Source organism: Haematobia irritans, chromosome 1 (assembly GCF_050003625.1).
Source record: "Haematobia irritans isolate KBUSLIRL chromosome 1, ASM5000362v1, whole genome shotgun sequence".
In the NCBI taxonomy this organism is placed as follows: Eukaryota; Metazoa; Arthropoda; class Insecta; order Diptera; family Muscidae; genus Haematobia; species Haematobia irritans.
This window is the reverse complement of record NC_134397.1, coordinates 53,170,786-53,193,748: the sequence shown is the minus strand read 5'-3', so window position 1 is coordinate 53,193,748 and position 22,963 is coordinate 53,170,786. Positions and strand designations below refer to the sequence as shown.

The 22,963-nt window shown below is 26.4% G+C and overlaps 1 protein-coding gene across 1 annotated transcript in view; it reads right to left on the bottom strand.

The window, feature by feature from the left end:
- Nucleotides 1-22,494, bottom strand: part of Nlg4 (Neuroligin 4) — a 458,188-nt gene extending 435,694 nt beyond the window's left edge. The window contains exons 1-2 of the mRNA XM_075294829.1: nt 21,614-22,494; nt 2,745-2,962 (exon numbers count right to left, since the gene is read on the bottom strand). Coding sequence (XP_075150944.1) covers nt 2,745-2,962; nt 21,614-22,494 — 1,099 coding nt within the window. The remainder of the gene's footprint in view (nt 1-2,744; nt 2,963-21,613) is intronic.
- Between the last annotated feature and the right edge of the window lie 469 nt (nt 22,495-22,963).

Below are 22,963 nucleotides of genomic sequence, written 5' to 3'. Positions count from 1 at the left end.
CGTGTAGCACGCATATCAATCGTATTGAACGTCTTCAGAAAAAATTTGTGAAGTTTTGCTTAAGTTCACTCAATTTTACTGAGCCAATTCCACTCTATGAGCATCGATGTAAATTGATACATTTGCCTACATTAAAAGATCGAAGACTTCTGCAATGCATTCTATTCTTATATAAAGTTATATGTGGCACTTTAGATTGCCCTTATATTCTTAGTAAAATAGGATTTCATGTACCATCCCGAAGATTAAGAAATTTTGAAGTTTTTCATGTTCCTTGTCATAGAACTAGCTACGCTATGAATGAGCCCATCACTAGATTTCTTACAGAATGTAATAGAATAAGTTTGCTATACGACGTAGACTTTTCTTTGAATATTAATCAATTTAAGAACTTGTTAAACACAATTTATTATTAAGCATTAGTCTGTATGGAATATTTTCCCTAGACGAAATAAATAAATAAATAAATATATTTTTGCGTAAATATTTGTTATTGTAAATTATTCTGTTTTTAATAATGTGCTTGGACTCTTTCATACAATTCATGAAACTTTACATAATATATCCAAAATACTGGTTTTCTCTTAGCGTGAGAGAGCCACAATATAGTGTTACTCTCATAGGTATACAATACAAGCATACAATACTAGACAAAAAAGACAAACATATCGTTTTTTAAGTTAACACGTGTCTTTACTGTGTTTGGTTTGTTCAGTCCAGTTTGATTCGCCGTCGTGATCGGAAGATTATTTATCACTGGAAAGGTTGATGAAATAAAGCAACTTTAACCACGCTTCAATTGCTCATGCTTATAATTACATTAAAATAATATAAAATTATGTTTTCTGGCTTACTGGGCTTTAACGGATTTTTTTTAATAAATGGGTCTATTACGAGTATGTATGCAATTGGGGCAAATGAAATGCAAAAGAAAAAAAGAAAAGTTACATTTGATGTATGACGTTTTAATGTCTATTATGTAAAAGTACATATTTTTTCATTATCGAAAAGTATGTATACTTCATTTATAATATAAAGAAAATTCTTTAAAATGATGTATTCATCCGTACTAATTCAAAACCTGTATTTTTTTAAATTATGAACCGTTTTCATACAATTTATGAACTCAGTGTTTGGAAAAATTTTAAGAACACTATTCATAAAATAAATGTATTATTTTTTTACGTGTATAGAAAATTTTGTCAAAATTTTATTTTTATAGCAAAATTTTTGTCAATATTTTATTTCTATAGATAATTTAGTTAAAATATTATTCCCATAGAAAATTTTGTCAACAGTTTATTCCTCGACTTTCAGTAGAAATTATGCTATGTTTCAAGTATAAAACGTCTTTAAAATAAAGTGTTGAAAAACGTGTCCTATATTTGAACGATTTTGCTTTGTAGTCAAGATGTAAAAAGACAACAAATTTAAAGACAATTTTATTAATTTTAAAGAATTTTTCTGAATTATTAAAGTCAAGTCGACCTTAGCCCAAAAAGATTTTCTTTCATGTTATGATACCCATAACGGGCAATACGACTTCATTGAAAAGTTTATCGACTTTTGCACAAGGAAAAAAAACTTTATGTTAGAGAAATGCGTCTTCTATGCTAAGCAAAATTTGCATTCGTATTTTAAAGACATGAAATCTTTGACCTCAGGACAACATTCTTTTCAGTGTCCAGAAAATTTGTCACCATTTAATTTCTATAGAAAATATCATCTAAACTTTAATTCTATGGACATTTTTCTCATTTCTATGGAAAATTTTATTTCTATAGAAAATTTTCTCAAAATTTTAATTCTATGGAAAATTTTTCTAAAATTTTATTTATGTAAAAAATTTAAGTAACTCTTAGTTGGATAGGAATGTTTTGGAAAGTTTCAAGTACATCATAGTGAAATTTTGCACTACGGTTTTCATACTCAAATAAACAGTGAACCGAATAGGAAGGGAAATATTTTTTTTCACTTTCTAATGGATATTTCGAAGTTTGAAGAGAATAATTGGATAATTTCACTGAAAAAAATATTGTCGTGAGGCCAAAGATTTCATGTCCTTACAATGTGAATGCAAATTTTGCTTAATATAGAAAATGCATTTCTCTGATATATACTTTTCAATGAAATTGTTTTGTCCGTGTAGTTAAGTGACTCAATTTAAAAATTGGATATCTTTACAAGTGTCCACAAATAGGAGATGTTTTATAGTAATATTTTTTAAAGACGTTTTTGACTTGAAACATATCATAATCTCTACTTGAGGTATAGTCTGAATTTGGAAATCTAATTTGTCCTTAACACGTTTTTAAAGGACTTTGATAGCTCGAGAAGAAAAAGGCTAAAAAAACTAATATTTTGTTTCCTAAAAGAAAGTTCGCAAAACTCAAATTTAAAAGAGAATTGTATCCTAAAGGTATTCTTACTTCAATTCTCTGCTTCTTTGATTCGGTATCAATACCAAATCATTGGTGTAAAGACAAAATTTTTGGAACCGGGCATGCGTTTTTTTCAGTGTGGTAAACCTGTTATGATATGTTATAAAATTAAGCTGATAGCTTTAATTGCTAGTTGCTTTACATTTATTATAATTTGCTATTATAATTTGCAATTATAATAAAGATTTTAATAAATAAAATAAATAAATAAAATTATATTCTTCATATTAAATTTTAATATAATTTGAAATCCTTGGTCCTTTTCTTTTAGTTTTTGGGTTATGTTAAAGTTTCATCACTTACCATTAATTGGTGAAAATATATTTAAATATAAACAGTCTTCTGATTGATTTTCCAGGAATGGTAATAGTCTTTTCAAATACTCCAAACGACCTTTAGGCATTTTCTCCAAGGCCGCTGTTTCATTTTGTATATTTGGCAAACGTTGCGGGCACACGGGACTATATTTATCCGATATACGAATGCCATCCCAGGGTGCTGGGGCACGTGTTGGACTAAATCTGTAAGAGAGAAACAAAAATTTAATGGAGTTTTATTTATTTAGCTAATTTTGAAAAAGTAGCATCATTTTTGCAAATTTTATAAAACAGGTGAAAATTTCCAATTTTTCCCTTCTTGGCCATTTTGATGTTTTTTGAGGACTTATAACAAAAAAATATATCTCTCAGTTGTATTTCTTTGTTTTTTTTTTTTTTTGCTTTATAATTGTTTTTGCTTATATAAAAATGCAAATTTTAAAAATCATCTTTGCAAAAGTTTATAAAATAGGTGAACATTTCAATTCTTTCCCTTCTTGGCCATTTTGGTGTTACTTTGAAGACTTGTAACAAAAAAATATATCTCTGAATTACATTTCTTTTTTTGAGTTTGGTTTGTATTGTTTTGTGGTTTTATTTCAAAAACTACTATCAATACCTATACAAAATATTTAACTTGACTAAAATCGGATCATTCGTTTTTTTTTTTGCAACATCCACGTAATTTAACCCTGTTTTTAAGCAAAAAAAAACTTAAAATTCAAATATTTTTATTACAAATAGTTCTGATCAATTATAGCAAAATCTTGTTTTTGCATTCGAAGCTCGATATGATAGACTATTAAAAACAGAAATTAGAATACAAATCGGAGAACATATTTTTTTTGCCGCTTTCGAAGCACTGTGCGTCCGTTCCTCCGTCCGTCTGTTGAAATCAGGTTAACTTCCAGACAAAATAAGCTATCAACTTGAAATGTGACACAAGTAGTTTTTATTGATGTAGGTCGGATGGTATTGCAAATGGGTTATATCGGACAACATTTATGTATAGCCCCTATATAAACCGTCCACCAGATTTGGTTTGCGGAGCCTGTAGGAAAAGAAAATTTCATCCGATCCACTTAAAAAATGTAGTGTAAGCAGGGCTGTGAAGTCGAGCCAAAGAAAATGTGCTATAGAAATAAAATTTAGAAAAAAATTTCTATAGAAATAACATTTTGAAAAAATTTTCTATGGGAATAAAATTTTGACAAAATTTTCTACGAAAATAAAATTTTGACAACATTTTCTATAGAAATAAAATTTTGAGAAAATTTGATATAGGAATAACATTTTTGGCACAATTTTCTATAGAAATAAAATTTTGCCAAAATCTTCTATAGAAATAAAATTTTAACAAAATTTTCTATAGAAATAAAATTTTAACAAAATTTTCTATAGAAATAAAATCTTAACAAAATTTTCTATAGAAATAAAATTTTGACAAAATTTTCTATAGAAATAAAATTTTGACACAATTTTGTATAGAAATAAAATTTTTGCCAAAATTTTCTATAGAAATAAAATTTTGCCATAATTTTCTATAGAAATAAAATTGTGACAAAATTTTCTATAGAAATAAAATTTTTACAAAATTTTCTATAAAAATAAAATTTTGACTCACTTTTCTATAGAAATAAAATTTTGACAAAATTTACTATAGAAATAAAATTTTGACAAAATTTTCTATAGAAATAAAATTTTGACAAAATTTTCTATAGAAATAAAATTTTGACACAATTTTGTATAGAAATAAAATTTTGCCAAAATTTTCTATAGAAATAAAATTTTAACAAAATTTTCTATAGTAATAAAATTTTAACAAAATTTTCTATAGAAATAAAATTTTAACAAAATTTTCTATGGGAATAAAATTTAGACAAAATTTCCTATGGGAATAAAATTTTTGCAAAATTTTCTATAGAAATAAAATTGTGACAAAATTTTCTACAGAAATAAAATTTTAACAAAATATTTAACAAAATATTTGACAAAATATTTGACAAAATATTCTATAGAAATAAAATGTTGACAACATTTTCTATAAAACTAAAATTGTGTCAAAATTTTCTATAGAAATAAATTTTTTACAAAATTTTCTAATAAAATAAAATTTTGACTCACTTTGCTATAGAAATAAAATTTTGACAAAATTTACTATAGAAATAAAATTTTGACAAAATTTTCTATAGAAATAAAATTTTGACAAAATTTTCTATAGAAATAAAATTTTGACAAAATTTTCTATAGAAATAAAATTTTGACAAAATTTTCTATAGAAATAAAATTTTGACACAATTTTGTATAGAAATAAAATTTTTGCCAAAATTTTCTATAGAAATAAAATTTTGCCATAATTTTCTATAGAAATAAAATTTTTACAAAATTTTCTACACAAATAAAATTTTGCCAATTTTTTATAGAAATAAAATTTTGGCAACATTTTCTATAGAAATAACTTTTTGGCAAAATTTTCTAAAGAATAAAAATTTTGCAAACTCTTCTAAAGAAAAAAATTTTTGCAAAATTTTCTAACAAAATAAAATTTTTAACAAAATTTTCTATGGGATTAAAATTTTGACAAAATTTTCTATGGGAATACAATTTTGGCAAAATTTTCTATAGAAATAAAATTTTGACAAAATTTTCTATAGAAATAAAATTTTTGCAACATTTTCTATAGAAATAAAATTTTGACAAAATTTTCTACATTTTGACATTTTATTTCTATAGAAAATTTTGACAAAATTTTTTATAGAAATAAAATTTTGTCAAAATTTTCTATTGAAATAAAATTTTGACAAAATTTTCTATAGAAATAAAATTTTGACAACATCTTCTATAGAAATAAAATTTTAACAAAATTTTCTATAGAAATAAAATTTTTGGCAAAATTTTCTATAAAAATAAAACTTTGACACAATTTTCTATAGAAATAAAATTTTAACAAAATTTTTTTTTAGTAATAAAATTTTAACAAAATTTTCTATAGAAATAAAATTTTAACAAAATTTTCTATGGGAATAAAATTTTGACAAAATTTTCTATGGGAATAAAATTTTGGCAAAATTTTCCTTGGGAATAAAATTTTTGCAAAATTTTCTGTAGAAATAAAATTGTGACAAAATTTTCTATAGAAATAAAATTTTGGCAACATTTTCTATAGAAATAAAATTTTGGCAAAATTTTCTATAGAAATGAAATTTTGGCAAACTTTTCTAAAGAAATAAAATTTGACAAAATTTTCTAAAGAAATAAAATTTTGACAAAATTTTCTATAGAAATAAAATTTTGACAAAATTTTCTATAGAAATAAAATTTTGACAAAATTTTCTATAGAAAAAAAATTAACAAAATTTTCTATATAAAATAAAATTTTGACACAATTTTCTATAGAAATAAAATTTTAACAAAATTTTCTATAAAAACAAAATATTGACAAAATTTTCTATACAAATAAAATTTAGACAAAATTTTCTATGGTAATAAACATTTGACAACATTTTCTATAGTAATAAAATTTTGTCAATATTTTCTATTGAAATAAAATTTTGACAAAATTTTCTATAGAAATAAAATGTTGACAACATTTTCTAAAGAAATAAAGTTTTGATAAAATTTTCTAAAGAAATAAAATTTTGATAAAATTTTCTATAGAAATAAAATTTTGACAAAATTTTCTATAAAAATAAAATTTTGACAAAATAAATAAAATTTTGACAAAATTTTGTATAGAAATAAAATTTTGAAAATATTTTCTCTAGAAATAAAATTTTAACAAAATTTTCTATAGAAATAAAATTTTGACAAAATTTTCTATATAAATAAAATATTCACAAAATTTTCTATACAAATAAAATTTTGACAAAATTTTCTATAGAAATAAGTTTTTGTCAAAATTTTCTATAGAAGTAAAATTTTGCTAACATTTTCTATAGAAATAAAATTATGAAAAAAAAATTTCTCTAGAAATAAAATTTTAACAAAATTTTCTATAGAGCAAAGTTTTTACGACACCTGCTGCACTCTAGCAAAAACTTCAGACTCCTACTCCGACTCCACTACCCTGGGTGTAAGTATATGGTATCTAACAACCATGCAAAAATTGGTCCATATCGGTCAATAATTGTATATTGCCCTCATATACTAATTAAAAAAATTGGAACTGTATAATATTTTTTTCAGTGTATTGTGCCTAATTTCATTGAAAACATTCAGCCTCTTCCCTTTGGCCAATTAAATATTTCCATCTGAATATTTTCGTAGTCGATATGGTTGAGAGCTTTAGTGACTCTAACCCTTTCATTAACTCTCCACCCTGTGGACTGTTCATTGCTTGTCATTAACATCTGTGCTTCCAAATTCCAATGTTCAACATAATCGAAAGAAGAAGAAAAAAGGCCTTAGGAACACCTTTTTGAATATTTGCCCAAATTATGTTTACTCCAATAACAACATGGCCAAATTATATGCTATGGACGGAGGTTCATTTAGTTATACTTTTTTGTTTTGTGGGGCGGGGTGGGGTATGTTGGAATTTTTATCTTCTCATCCTTCGTCCCTGTTCAACCCTTAGGACAAGCATTTGCTACTTGTACACCTTCATGCAACCAAAAAAAAGTTATGGATGACCCTATTCGTTGATGTTGTTGTTGGGTAAAATGATCCGCTTAACATTGTTTTTTATTTCCTGTTGCCAAACGATAATGTGTCGAGAAGCTATGTTGGCTGATTTTATACGTTTACACAGTTGATTTTGCGTTTTTTTTTGTATCGTTGTTGTTACGGAAAAACTGAAGAAAATTTATTATTATTTGTTAACAAATTCCTGTAATTGCGTGTGACACACATTGAACGACAAATCTGCCTATACAATTTTATGACCATATTAAGTTGTATGGTCACGAGAGGAAGGGAGGAAGAGCGCTGTCAAAGCTTCGACCACTTTCGGCTGGAGTTATAAAGCCAACTGGAATACCAACAAATAAAACATGGACACGGAAACAAATACGGGAAATTAGTGATAGCAACAGCTGTTGGATTTTCCCCTCTTCACAGAAAAGGTGTCGGTAATGGCACAGTGTCGGAAACGAAAATGTGAGTAGATAAGCAGATTTGAAAAGATTTAAATAGTTGGTCGGGGATGTTGATTCGTCGATATCTTGAACGGTGTTGCCAATATATAAAATTTGGTAAAAGTTGGAAGTAAAATATCCTTATTGTTGCCTTTGTTGCTCCAATTTCAAATTTTTAATTTTCTGATACCTAAAATTCAAAAGCTGCTTGATATATTTGAAAAACTTTTTTTTTTGTTCCAAACTCGTAAGATTTTGAAGAGTACAAAAATTAAAAAAAAAAAACAATAATTCATTTTCGTTTCACTGTGCACCGCCTGATAGCAAAATAAAATTAAAAAAAAAAAAAACAAATGTTGACAACACACTAAGGTGAGGGTTAGAAGGAGAAATTATATTTGCATAAAAGTCTGTCTCACTTTCTACGCGTGTATATGTGAGCGAATAAAAAAAAAACAAAAATAAAAGCAAATAATAATAATAATGTATTTGACAGCCGTAAGGGCAAAACTTTACCCCAGGACCCCAATGTATACAAAGTGGCCGGAAGAATGAGTGACACCATATCTTCTACCACCACCACCACCCCCATCCCCATCGCAAGCCAAGTCAAATTATTTTAAAAACTCCTTGTTTATGTTGCTTGTCTGTTTTCCCCCCAAAATCCCTGTGTCCATGCTATGAATTAGGACATTTGCTACAACAGACAAATAAGACCAATTGACTGCTGGGTTATTTACCTCTGCTATTTTGGGAGGGCAAATGTAAACTCATGGCCTCAGACAGGACAAGAAAATGTGCCACAATTTGTTTACAATGTTGTTTGATTGTGGTAATGCCTTCACATTTGTTGTCCATAATGCCATTCGTATGGTGATAGCGTGTCGTTATCAGTATTTTTTTGGGGAAAACATAATTCACCTTATGGAAAGGGGATTTTTTGATGGCTTTGAATCATGATTGATGGTTTGGTGGAGAGGGGGCGAAGTCAGTTGTGTTAACGTGTGGGAACTAAAGGTGATAGATAGATAAATGATGTATGGTTAAATAAATTTTACTTTTCCAAAAACCACATTGTGGTCAGGCATACGAATTTTGATATGCTTAAAAATGTGCCTGCCAGAAAATATTTTTTTTAGATTTCATAAAATGTATCCAAGAGATGCAGAATCTCCGATAGACTCATAGTCATTGTTGCTAGTCTAGCCAAAAATAATCTACCAAAATTTTGAGAAAAATTTACCAAAAAAAATCCTATTTTGCTAAATTTTATTTTTCTAGAAAATTGTGTCAAAATATTATTTCTATGGAAAATTTTATCAAAATTTTGTTTCTATAGAAAATTTGGTCAAAATTTTATTTCTATAGAAAATTTTGTCAAAATTTTATTTCTTTGGAAAATTTTGTCAAAATTTAATTCTATAGCAAATTTAGCAAAATTTTTTTGCTATAGAAAATTTTTTCAAACTTTTATTATTTTATTTCTATGGAAAATTTTGACAAAATTGTATTTCTATGGAAAAATTTGTCAACATTTGATTTCTTTGGAAAATTTTGTCAAAATTGTATTTCTATGGAAAATTTTGTCAAAATTTTATTTCTATGGAAAGTTTTGTCAAACTTTTATTTTTATAGAAAACTTTTCAACATTGTATTTCTATGGAAAATTTTGTCAACATATAATTTCTATGGGAATTATTGTCAAAATTTCTATAGAAATTTTTGTCAAAATTTTATTTCTATGGAAAATTTTGTCAAAATTTAATTCTATAGAAAATTTTGTGAACATTTTATTTCTATAGAAAATTTTGTCAAAATTTTATTTTTATAGAAAATTTTGTCAAAATTTTATTTTTATAGAAAATTTTGTCAAAATTTTATTTTTATAGAAAATTTTGTCAAAATTTTATTTCTATTTAAAATTTTGTCAAAATTTAATTTTTATAGAAAATGTTGTAAAAATTATATTTCTATGGAAATTTTTGTCAAAATTGTGTTTCTATAGAAAATTGTGTCAACATTTCATTTCTACAGAAAATTTTGTCAAAATTTTATTTCTATAGAAAATTTCTCAAAATTTTATTTCTATAGAAAATGTTGTCAAAATTTTATTTCTATAGAAAATTTTGTCAAAATTTTGTTTCTATAGAATTTCATTTCTGTAGAAAATTTTGTTTTTTTATTATGTCAAATTTTAATTTTTATAGAAAAATTTTCAAAATTGTATTTCTATAGAAAAGTTTGTGAAACTGTAATTTCTGTAGAAAATCTTGTCAAAATTTTATTTCTATAGAAAATTTTGCCAAAATTTTATTTCTATAGAAAATTTTATTTTTATAGAAAATGTCAAAAATTTTATTTCTATGAAAAATTTTGTCAAAATTTTATTTCTATGAAAAATTTTGTCAAAATTTAATTTCTATAGAAAATTTTATCAAAATTAATTTTAATACAAAATTTTGTCAACATTTTATTTCTATGAAAAATTTTTTTATTTCTATACAAATTTTTTTCAAAATTGTATCCCTATAATTTTGTAAAAATTATTTTTCAATGGAAAATTTTGTCAAAATTTTATTTCTATAGAAAATTGTGTCAAAATTTTATTTCTATGGGAAATTTTGTCAAAATTTTATTTCTATAGAAAAGTTTGTGAAAATTTCATTTCTATATTCTTTTGTTTTATTAGAAAATTTTGTCATATTTTATTTCTTTCGAAAATTTTGTCAAAATTTAATTTTAATACAAAATTTTGTCAAAATTTTATTGCTATGGACAATTTTTTCAAAATTTTATTTCTACAGAAAATTGTGTCAAAATTAACTTTTATAGAAAATTTTGTTAAAATTTTATTTTTATGGAAAATTTTGTCAAACTTTAATTTCTATAGAAAATTTTGTCAAAAGTTTATTTCTATAGAAAATGTTGTTATCGTTTTATTTCTATAGCAAATTTCGTCAAATTTTTATATCTATAGAAAATTATGTAAAAAATTTATTTCTACAGAAAATTTCGTCAAAATTTTTATTTCTATAGAAAATTTTGTCAACATTTTGTTTCTATAGAAAATTTTGTCAAAATGTTATTTCTATAAAAAATTTTGTCAAATTTTGTGAAAATTTTTTTATATAGAAAATTTTGTTAAAGTTTTATTTCTATAGAAAATTTTGTGAAAATTTTATTTCTATAGCAAATGTTGTCAAAATTTTATTTCTATTTATGAATTGTCGTAGTGGGGAAGGAATATGCTGCGCCCTTATACAGGGTGGATTATTTATAGAGCCGTAAGTTCGGACTGGGAGAATTTTGAATACCCACCAAAACATACCACCTCAGGAAGATGGTTTGATATACACCTCCCGAAGTTAAGTTTCTAAGAATGAAAGCGACATCAGATTCAGGATTTATAAGAATGAGGATTTATAAGAATGGACCGATACTTAGCACACTCGGCACACCTATTTGTAGCCCTAAAATACCCCTAGATTTCTAATATCGGATATAAACTATGGATTCTAGAAACCCGATAAGGTAAATTTGGAGATCGATATGTAAAGGGTGATTCTTTTGAGGTTAGGATTTTCATGCATTAGTATTTGACAGATCACGTGGGATTTCAGACATGGTGTCAAAGAGAAAGATGCTCAGTATGCTTTGACATTTCATCATGAATAGACTTACTAACGAGCCACAACGTCGAATTTTCAGTGAATGGGCCCTAGAAAAGTTGGCAGAAAATCCGCTTTTTTATCGACAAATTTTGTTCAGCGATGAGGCTCATTTCTGGTTGAATGGCTACGTAAATAAGCAAAATTGCCGCATTTGGAGTGAAGAGCAACCAGAAGCCGTTCAAGAACTGCCCATGCATCCCGAAAAATGCACTGTTTGGTGTGGTTTGTACGCTGGTGGAATCATTGGACCGTATTTTTTCAAAGATGCTGTTGGACGCAACGTTACGGTGAATGGCGATCGCTATCGTTCGATGCTAACAAACCTTTTGTTGCCAAAAATGGAAGAACTGAACTTGGTTGACATGTGGTTTCAACAAGATGGCGCTACATGCCACACAGCTCGCGATTCTATGGCCATTTTGAGGGAAAACTTCGGAGAACAATTCATCTCAAGAAATGGACCGGTAAGTTGGCCACCAAGATCATGCGATTTGACGCCTTTAGACTATTTTTTGTGGGGCTACGTCAAGTCTAAAGTCTACAGAAATAAGCCAGCAACTATTCCAGCTTTGGAAGACAACATTTCCGAAGAAATTCGGGCTATTCCGGCCGAAATGCTCGAAAAAGTTGCCCAAAATTGGACTTTCCGAATGGACCACCTAAGACGCAGCCGCGGTCAACATTTAAATGAAATTATCTTCAAAAAGTAAATGTCATGGACCAATCTAACGTTTCAAATAAAGAACCGATGAGATTTTGCAAATTTTATGCGTCTTTTTTTTTAAAAAAAGTTATCAAGCTCTTAACAAATCACCCTTTATATGGTGGCCATACCAAAGAATGGACCGGCACGCACTACTACCAATTTGTGGACTTAGAATACCTCTAGATGGGGGGATTTTTCCAAAAAATGGACTAATACACACTAGAGCTCGACCGAAGAATCGGCTTCGGCATTCGGCCAAAAATCGATAATCGGCCTTCGGCGGTAAAGGGCCGATTAACCGAGGCCGAAGCTTTTTAAATAATTTATTTCATATTGAATAGTCCCAGAGTTGAATTTGTCACAGTCAAAACATCCAGAACAAAACAAAAAAAAAAAATATATATAAAAATTATTTTTTATGGAATTTTGAATACTGATTGAAAGTCTTTTAGTTCTTAAAGAATATTATAAGACATGGGCTGAATTACCGGTTTTTGTTGCGTTTATGCCTTTGCTGAATAAACTATGCTAAATTAGAACTCAAAAACACCAAATTTCTCTAATTACAAATTTCAGGAAAATAATCGGCTTACCCACATTTTCATGAAGCTCCATTAGTGTTTCGTTAGCTAACGAACTTTTAAACCGAGCTATGGACATATCTATCATCTTGCCTATATATTCTTTGTGTTAGTTAGGAGCTTAACTGCTGAAAATTTTTCAGTTAATATTAACCGGAAAGAAGATATTTCCATTTAATTTCTGTTAACTGGCAGTTAAACCCTAACGGAGCTACATGCAAATGGCCGTTAGGCCGATTATTGTTTCTTTTTGTCGTACATCTTCTTCAACTTCGGCAAAAAAAAAAGTTGGTGGGACTCTAATACACACCACATTCGGCACACCAATTTATGGTCCTAAAATAGTTACCTCTACATTTCCAATTCCGGCAAATCGGGTAAAAACTGTGATTTCTACAATCCAACGACCACAAATGGGAGGGTCAGTTTTCACGGAGGCTATATAATCTGTACCAATATAACCAATCTTCGAACTATATGTGCTGACATACAACATAAACGAATCAGTGCCAAATTCGAGGACGATATCGTCACTACTGAAGGCGTGGTTACAAAAGACAGACAGACATTCAGACTAACAGACTCTGAGTACAGAGGCAAATTTTGCAAATGGGGAAGAAGCCGAAATGTCAAATTATTTATCTTGACTACAATCCCTACACACACCTCTAGTCCAAAACTAGACGATATTACCGACATTTCAATAATTGCAAATGTCGAAATCCGATCATGCAAATGTTTCGAAATTTGACTTTTACAAATTTTATAAGGACGAATTTTGCTAATGGTAAAAGAGACCAAGAGTCGAATTTCTAATAATTACAATAATTGCAAATATTGAATGCCGATTTTTCACAAGAATAGAAAGTTGGCTTTTTAAAATTGTTTCACAAAAACGAATTTTTGAAGAAGTCAAAATCTTGGTTACAATCCCCACTTGTACAAACGTAAAACTTATGTGACCTGATAGGGACTAAAATATAACACCAGAATTAATACACCCCTCTCCATCCCTCGGTAGAGTTTTTAATATATTCCCCTTAAATATTTCCATATACGACTTCCCATTGGTATATCCAAACCATGGATTATTATTTCATTTCATATTAAGAGAAATTTTAATTTTCATTTTTATTCAACACCAAAACAAATAAAAATCACCATCACATATAAAAGTTTAGCCTCTACTTAAATTAAAGTGCTAATGAATGCCAGACATTTGTTTAGGTTTAGCTCTTTTGTCCCTTTTTTGTGTGTTATTTGCAAAGCTTTAACGAACCCCAAAATCTGTAACAATACCACCAACGAATGTTACGTCCAGTCTCCCAGTTAAGCTATACGCTCAAGTGTTGACTTTCAATTTAGTTTGGTTACGTTTACAAATATTGGTCATAAGTCATAAAAAAATTATTGACTTTGTTTGTTTTTATGGGTTTTTGTGTAGCCCGATTTTATAGCTTTTAATTTTATATGCTAAGGATTCAAGTGATTTCGTTTTGTGAGGGGTATTTTGAAGGCATGGTAGATGGGTGAGAAGGCCAACTTGTTTTTAACAGTTTGATATGATGTTTAGACACGAAAATCCAAAGCCAATTCTTTGGCCCACAGATTGAGCAGAAGAGACTAGGATGTGGTAATACCAAAGTTTCCTGGCATTCTCTACTTTATGGTCGTTTTTAGGGATTCCTTTGATTTTGTGAACAAATAATAAAAAAACACGCCTGAATTATTATTGCTTACTAAAAATTTGGCATGCCCAGACGGTGTTCACAAACAGGCGACGACTCTATGTCTGTTTGAAGTTATTTAAATATTAAAAATATTTTCTTAATTAACGCCCTCTTTGTGAAAAAAAAAACATTGCCGACTTTTAGGCAATTCATGATTTAATTCCTAAGCAAAGAGAGGGTTGATTTTGTGTATGGTACATTAGGGTGCAGTAAAAATATTAGCTTTAAACAAATAAATTGGGCTCATATTTCGGCGGCATCAAAATCTAGGTGTACCTTAAATCTATTTGTGATCATGATGTTGCAACTAAGTGCCAAAAAATATTAAAAATACCGCAGATGTCAGAGGTAATTGCCTAAGTTAACAGTTACTGATGAGGCTGGAAATAATCCCAGCAAAAGTTTGGATGAAAATACTGGAATAATTCAATATTTTTTATTCGCATTTTAAAATGACCTTGAAAGCCCAGAAAAAAATATATACAAAATAGCTAACAATCAGAGAAATATCGATAAACTAAATCACCTAGTTACTCTTTCTATTTATAGATTTATGTCCGTTTGTGTATAGGGAAACACCTGCACTAAGTTCTGGATCGTATCGAAATTTTGTATAAATAGTTTGCTGGTGTCATGAACAGACCCTAATGAATTTTGGAAATAGGATTTAATTGTAACTCTACCACTAGCCCACGCTGAGAGGGAATATGATCTCAAAATTTTGTCAAAATGTTATTTCTATAGAAATTTTTGTCAAAATGTTATCTCTATAGAAAATGTTGTCAAAATTTTATTTCTATAGAAAATTTTGTCAAAATTTTATTTCCATAGAAAATTTTGTCAAAATTTTATTTCCATAGAAAATTTTGTCAAAACTTTATTTCTATAGAAAATTTTGTAAAAATTTTATGTCTATAAAAAAATTTTGTCAAATTTTTTTTCCATACATAAATTTGTCTAAATGTCATTTCTATAGAAAGTTTTTCAAACGTTTTTCAAAAATAGGTGTGAAGGTATTTTTTACATTTTAAGTTAATATGTAAAATGTTAGCAACATTTTAATTTTATAGAAATTTTTTTGCAAAATATTTCTAAAAATTTTATTTCTATAGAAAATTTTCTACAAGTTTATTTATAAAGAAATTTTATTTTTCTGAACATTTTGTTTCTAATATATTGTCTAATTATTATTTTTATATAAAATTTTCTAAAAATGTTATTTCCACAAAAAAACAAAATTTAAAATTTCAAATCTTTAATAAATATGTCTACAAATTTTATTTCTATAGAAAATTTTTTTAAAATTTATTTATAAAGAAATTTTATTTCTATGAAAGTTTTATTTCTAAAAAATTCTCTAATTAAAAGTTTGAAAGTTTATTTATAAAGAAATTTTATTTTTCTGAACATTTTATTTCTAAAATATTGTCTAATTATTCTTTCTATATAAAATTTTGTAAAATTTTTTTTTCCACAAAAACCAAAATTTTAAATTTCAAATCTTTAACAAATATTTCTACAAATTTTATTTCTAAATTTTTTTCCACAAAAAACAAAATTTTAAATTGTATTGCTATAGAAAAATTTTGCAAATTTGTATGTTTATACAAATGTTTCTATAAATATACAATTGTGATAAAATTTTATGTTTATATAAACTTTTGTCAAAATTGTATGTCTACAGAAAATTTTTGCTAAATTTTATTTCTATAGAAATTTTTGCAAAATTTTATATCTATGGAAGACTGCTGCCAATTTTATCAATACGATTTTAAATAATATCGACGTAAGATTTCATAAGGCAACCAAGTGGACAATACTACGGATACTCCAATAAAACAATTAGCAATCTCAACATGCACATGAAGAATAAAGTATATAATAATCATAATAAACAAGAAGCCACAACTATGGTTTTCAAAAAGACGTCATGTATACAGGGAATTCTCCGAAAGAATATAAACAAAAAGCAAGTATGGTCTAAGTAGATACTAAATCAATTTCCACGGATTGGTGTTATCCTCCATAACCTAACGTACCAAAGTGTCGATCATCTAAAGACAGTGCTTCTAACAAATCTAAACTTATTCTAAATTGAATTTTTCTGAACAATACAATGAACAAAAATTAAAAGAAAATAATGTAGCGCGTCCATCCTGTATATTTCGAACTACGCCTTCTGTTGTCAATCATGCAATACTTATTAACGCTGCTAATGTAAATTCAGCATTATAAAATTGAGGATACATAATCATAGGCTAGTATATTCCCAGTATATAGAGCCTCTTGATCTTGTAGCCAGACTTTCACATAAACCAAATTTTATTTACCTTAGCACATAGTATTTTTCTTAAGGCCATGTTTTCCCCCAATTTTTGTAAATTCAGAAGCCCTTTATTTATTTATAAGATTAGTGGAAATTTTCAGAGAATTTTTAATCACATTTTTATATTTTGCTTGTTAAAGAAGTTTCTCTCAATTCAAGAAAAAATAAGCTAGCACGGTAAATAGTATTTCACAAATGAAACTTTAGTTTTCAAACACACACACACACACTACCACGACTACCACCAACACCCTTTATTTCCCCACTATCAACTAAACAAACAGAGGCACATTGTAATCAATTCCCCAAAAGTTATTGCCCGAGAGATGGACACAAGAAAAGGAGTCGCGTACATCGAGCATTTGTTATGATTACATTAAAGTGTTTGGTCATGGCCACAGTTTGTTATGATTTTTGGTGAGCGATATTGATTGTGTTTTGGCTTGTTGGTATAAGAATATGAGAGGGAGATAGCGAATGAGTATGGCTCACGGTTGCCAATAGTGCCAAAAATATTCGTCCATAATTTGGAGAAAATTGTTCCAAAAACTACCAAAAAATTATGCCAAAATATTAGTTCTATAGAAAATTTTGTCAAAATTTTATTTCTATAGGAAATTTTGTCAAAATTTTATTTCTATAGAAAATTTTGTCAAAATTTTATTTCTATTGAAAATTTTGTCAAAATTTTATTTCTATAGAATATTTTATCAAAATTTTATGTCTGTATAGAAAATTTTGTCAAAATTTTATTTCTATAAAAAATTTTGTCAAAATATTTATTTCCATATAAAATTTTGTAAATTTTTTTCTATAGAAAATTTTGTCAAAATTTTATTTCTATAGAAAATTTTGTCAAAATTTTATTTCTATAGAAAATTTTTTCAAATTTTTATTTCTATAGAAAATTTTGTCAAAATTTTATTTCTATAGAAAATTTTGTCAACATTGTATTTCTGTAGTAAATTTTGTCAAAAATTTATTTCTTTTTTTGATTTCAGCTTAAAACCAAGCATTGACTAAATTACAAGTGTAGCTTAACCAACAGAGGAAAAGAATGTTTGTCATATTTATTTGGGCAAAGCCCTAAAGACTGCAAGATGGTAAGCTGAAATCAAAAAACTACAACAATGCTTTAAGAACAAAACCAACAATAACAAACCAAAACGAATGAAAACTTTATTTCTAAAGAAACTTTTGTCAAAATTTTATTTCTATAGAAAATTTTGTCAAAATGTTATCTCTATAGAAAATTTTGTAAAAATTTTATTTCTATATAGAAAATTTTGTCAACATTTTATTATTTATTTATTTATTTCCATATTTGTTATAATTAAAATTACAATAAATTAAAGAAAATTAAGCACTAGCAACTAAGGCTATCGGCTTAGTCAACATTTTATTTCTGTAGTAAATTTTGGCAAAATATTATTTGTATAGAAAATTTTGCCAACATTTTATTTCTATATAGAAAATTTTGTCATAATTTTATTTCTATAGAAAATTTTGTCAAAATTTTATTTCTATAGAAAATTTTGTCAAAATTTTACTTCTATAGAAAATTTTGTCAAAATTTTACTTCTATAGAAAATTTTGTCAAAATGTTATTTCTATAGAAAATCTTGTCAAAATTTTATTTCTATAGAAAATTTTGTCAAAATTTTATTTCTATAGAAAATTTTGTCAAAATTTTATTTCTGTAGAAAATTTTTCAAATTTCTATTTTCTACAGAAAATTTTATCAAAATTTTATGTCTATATAAAAAATTTTGTAAAAATGTTATTTCTATAGAAAATTTTGCCAAAATTTTATTTTCTTTAGAAAACTTTGTCAAAATTTTATTTCTATAGAAAATTTTGTCAAAATTTTAATTCTATAGAAAATTTTGTCAAAATTTTATTTCTATAGAAAATTTTGTCAACATTTTATTTCTATAGAAAATTTTGTCAAAATTTTATTTCTATAGAAAATTTTGTCAAAATTTTTTTCTATAGAAAATTTTGCCAACATTTTATTTCTCTAGAAAATTTTGTCAAAATTATATTTTTATAGAAAATTTTGTCAAAATTTTATTTCTATAGAAAATTTTGTCAAAATTGTATTTCTATAGAAAATTTTGTCAAAATTGTATTTCTATAGAAAATTTTGTCAAAATTTTATTTCTAGACAAAATTTTGTCAACATTTTATTTCTATAGAAAATTTTGTCAACATTTTATTTCTATAGAAAATTTTGTCAAAATTTTATTTCTACAGAAAATTTTGTCAAAATTTTATTTCTATAGAAAATGTTGTCAAAATTTTGTTTCTACAGAAAATTTTGTCTTTAAAAAATTGTGTCAAAATTTTATTTCTATAGAAAATGTTGTCAAAATTTTATTTCTACCGAAAATTTTGTCAAAATCTCTTTTCTTTAGAAAATTTTGGCAAAATTTTATTTCAATAGTAAATTTTGTCAAAATTTTATTTCTATAGAAAATTTTGTCAAAATTTCATTTCTATAGAAAATTTTGTCAAAATTTTATTTGTATAGAAAATTTTGTCAAAATTTTATTCCGATAGAAAATTTTGTCAAAATTTTATTTCTACAGAAAATTTTGTCAAAATCTCTTTTCTTTAGAAAATTTTGGCAAAATTTTATTTCAATAGTAAATTTTGTCAAAATTTTATTTCTATAGAAAATTTTGTCAAAATTTCATTTCTATAGAAAATTTTGTCAAAATTTTATTTGTATAGAAAATTTTGTCAAAATTTTATTCCGATAGAAAATTTTGTCAAAATTTTATTTCTACAGAAAATTTTGTCAAAATTTTATTTCTATAGAAAATCTTGTCAAAATTTTATTTCTATAGAAAATTTTGTCAAAATTTTATTTCTATAGAAAATTTTGTCAAAATTTTATTTCAATAGTAAATTTTGTCAAAATTTTATTTCTATAGAAAATTTTGTCAAAATTTCATTTCTATAGAAAATTTTGTCAAAATTTTATTTGTATAGAAAATTTTGTCAAAATTTTATTTCTACAGAAAATTTTGTCTTTAAAAAATTTTGTCAAAATTTTATTTCTACCGAAAATTTTGTCAAAATCTCTTTTCTTTAGAAAATTTTGGCAAAATTTTATTTCAATAGTAAATTTTGTCAAAATTTTATTTCTATAGAAAATTTTGTCAAAATTTCATTTCTATAGAAAATTTTGTCAAAATTTTATTTGTATAGAAAATTTTGTCAAAATTTTATTTCTATTGAAAATTTTGTCAAAATTTTATTTCTATAGAAAATTTTGTCAAAATTTCATTTCTATAGAAAATTTTGTCAAAATTTCATTTCTATAGAAAATTTTGTCAAAATTTTATTTCTATAGAAAATTTTGTCAAAATTTTATTTCTACAGAAAATTTTGTCTTTAGAAAATTTTGCCAAAATTTTATTTCTATAAAAAATGTTGTCAAAATTTTATTTCTACAGAAAATTTTGTCTTTAGAAAATTTTGTCAAAATTTTATTTCTATAGAAAATATTGTCAAAATTTCATTTCTACCGAAAATTTTATCAAAATCTCTTTTCTTTAGAAAATTTTGGCAAAATTTTATTTCCATAGTAAATTTTGCCAAAATTTTATTTCTATAGAAAATTTTGTCAAAATTTCATTTCTATAGAAAATTTTGTCAAAATTTTATTTCTATAGAAAATTTTGTCAAAATTTTATTCCGATAGAAAATTTTGTCAAAATTTTATTTCTACAGAAAATTTTGTTAACATTTTATTTCTATAGAAAATCTTGTCAAAATTTTATTTCTATAGAAAATTTTGTCAAAATTTTATTTCTATTGAAAATTTTGTCAAAATTTTATTTCTATAGAAAATTTTGTCAAAATTTTATTTCTGTAGAAAATTTTGTCTAAATGTTATTTCTATAGAAAATTTTGCCAAAAAGTTTTCTCTATAGAAAATTTTGTCAAAAATTTTATCTCCATAAAAAATGTTGTCAAAATTTTATTTCTATAGAAAAAGTTGTCAAAATTTTATTTCTATAGAAAATTTTGTCAAAATGATATTTCTATAGAAAATTTTGTTTCTAAAAAAAATTTTGTCAACGTTTTTATTTCCATATTTAATTTTGTCAAGATTTCTTTTCTTTAGAAAATTTTATCAAAATGTTATTTCTATAGAAAATTTTGTCAACATTTTATTTCTGTAGTAAATTTTGTCAAAATTTTATTTATATATAGAAAATTTTGTCAAAATTTTATTTCTATAGAAAATTTTGTCAACATTTTATTTCTATAGAAAATTTTGTCAACATTTTATTTATGTAGAAAATTTTGTCAAAATTTAATTTCTACAGAAAATTTTGTTAAAATTTTATTTCTATAGAAAATTTGTTCAAAATTATATTTATGTAGAAAATTTTGCCAAAATTTTATTTCTTTATAGAAAATTGTGTCCAAATTTTATTTCTATATAGAAAATTTTGTCAAAATTTTATTTCTATAGAACATGTTGTTAAAATTTTGTTTCTATGGAAAATTTTGTCAAAATTTTATTTCTATATAGAAAATTTTGTCAAAATTTGATTTCTGTAATTGGAGTGGAATATTTGGCAAAATCTACCAAACCGTCAAAAATTCTACCGATCTACCAAACAGTAAAAAATTTACCATTTTTGGTAGAATTGTACACACGGTGGCAACCCTGGTATGGCCCCCTGTATGTGTGTTATTATATCATAGTTTGTATGTCTATACACATTCATAAATATTTAACTTACCTATTTTGTTTGGTGGGTGGTGTAGCATAAGGTACCCCTAGGAATACCTCAACTGAACGTAGATATCGGTAACTATCCAACGGCAGTATTAAACCATGTAAACGTCCATAACGAGTCTGAACAATGCGATGACCCAGCCGGGCATTTTTATAAATATCCAATGTTGAGGCTTCAACAAGCGCTGCGGGTGGTGGTAGAATGACGAAAGCACAAAATAAAACCAAAAGAACAGCGGTTATAGGCGAATGCCAGAACCGCTGATGCCACTGATGCTGGTAAAATGATGGATGCAATCGATGCAGCCTTTGATGCTGCCACCAATGCCACAGTGATGTAGGACACAACGCTGAGTGTGAGGAAGAGGATGATGATGATAACAACGATGACAAGTAGCAGTGCTTTTGGGATTTTGAAGAACCTTCACATTTGGAGTTTAAGTTAGGACATCCCGTTGTGGTGGCGGTGGTGGTGGTTGTATCTGATGTGGCTGTTATTGCTGGTAATGTTGTTGTAGGTGAATTACAAGAGGATATTGTTGTTGTTGTTGCTCTTGCTGATATCGCCTTAGTTGTTACTACTGTGGGATATAACAATGTGGCAGTGGGAGATATGGCTATTGGTAATGGAAAAGGTCTTTCGCATCCTATATCCTCTTTTTGTATCGCCGGTGATGCTGAAGTCAACAATGATTTTCTGCATATTGTTTTTGGTTTTCGTTTGTTTGCATTTGCCGCTGCCACATAGGATTTTTTATGGCCTTTAATAGTTGTGGTTGTTTCCGTTTGTATTATTGATGTTTTCGATACTGTCGTTGATTCCATTGGCTTGCTTGGCATTTCTGGCGACCATGTTGCCCGACATTTGCAGTTATTCAGTCGCATAATGTTGGTTATTGACGCGTTTCCGTAAACTGGAAAAAAAATTTTACTTTTTTTTTCTTATTTAGTGGGGGGAGTATACTCCACTTCCCCAGTTACTATTCGGCTTTGCTTGTGGTTTTCCACCACCTACAAGCCTTCGATAAATAATAACAATGGCCGATGCTATTCATTTGTTGTTACAACTATGTTCCATGATATCAAAGTTGTACATACTTGGAGCTGTCTGACAGTAGCTATCCGGAACTCGGATACTAACACTTTCTCGATTACTTCCATGCAATGGAATACCAATGAGAAATTGTCTTGTCCCTTAACTTGTATGGTTGTACAACTTAATCGAAGTTCACTTTAACTGATTGAGATGTACATAGAATTTTATGCATCAACCGCTGGGTATATGGCCACTTAGGGGCATCAGTTATGATGCTTCAACTTTCTTGTTTTGGTGAAATATTTGTAGATGCAAGGG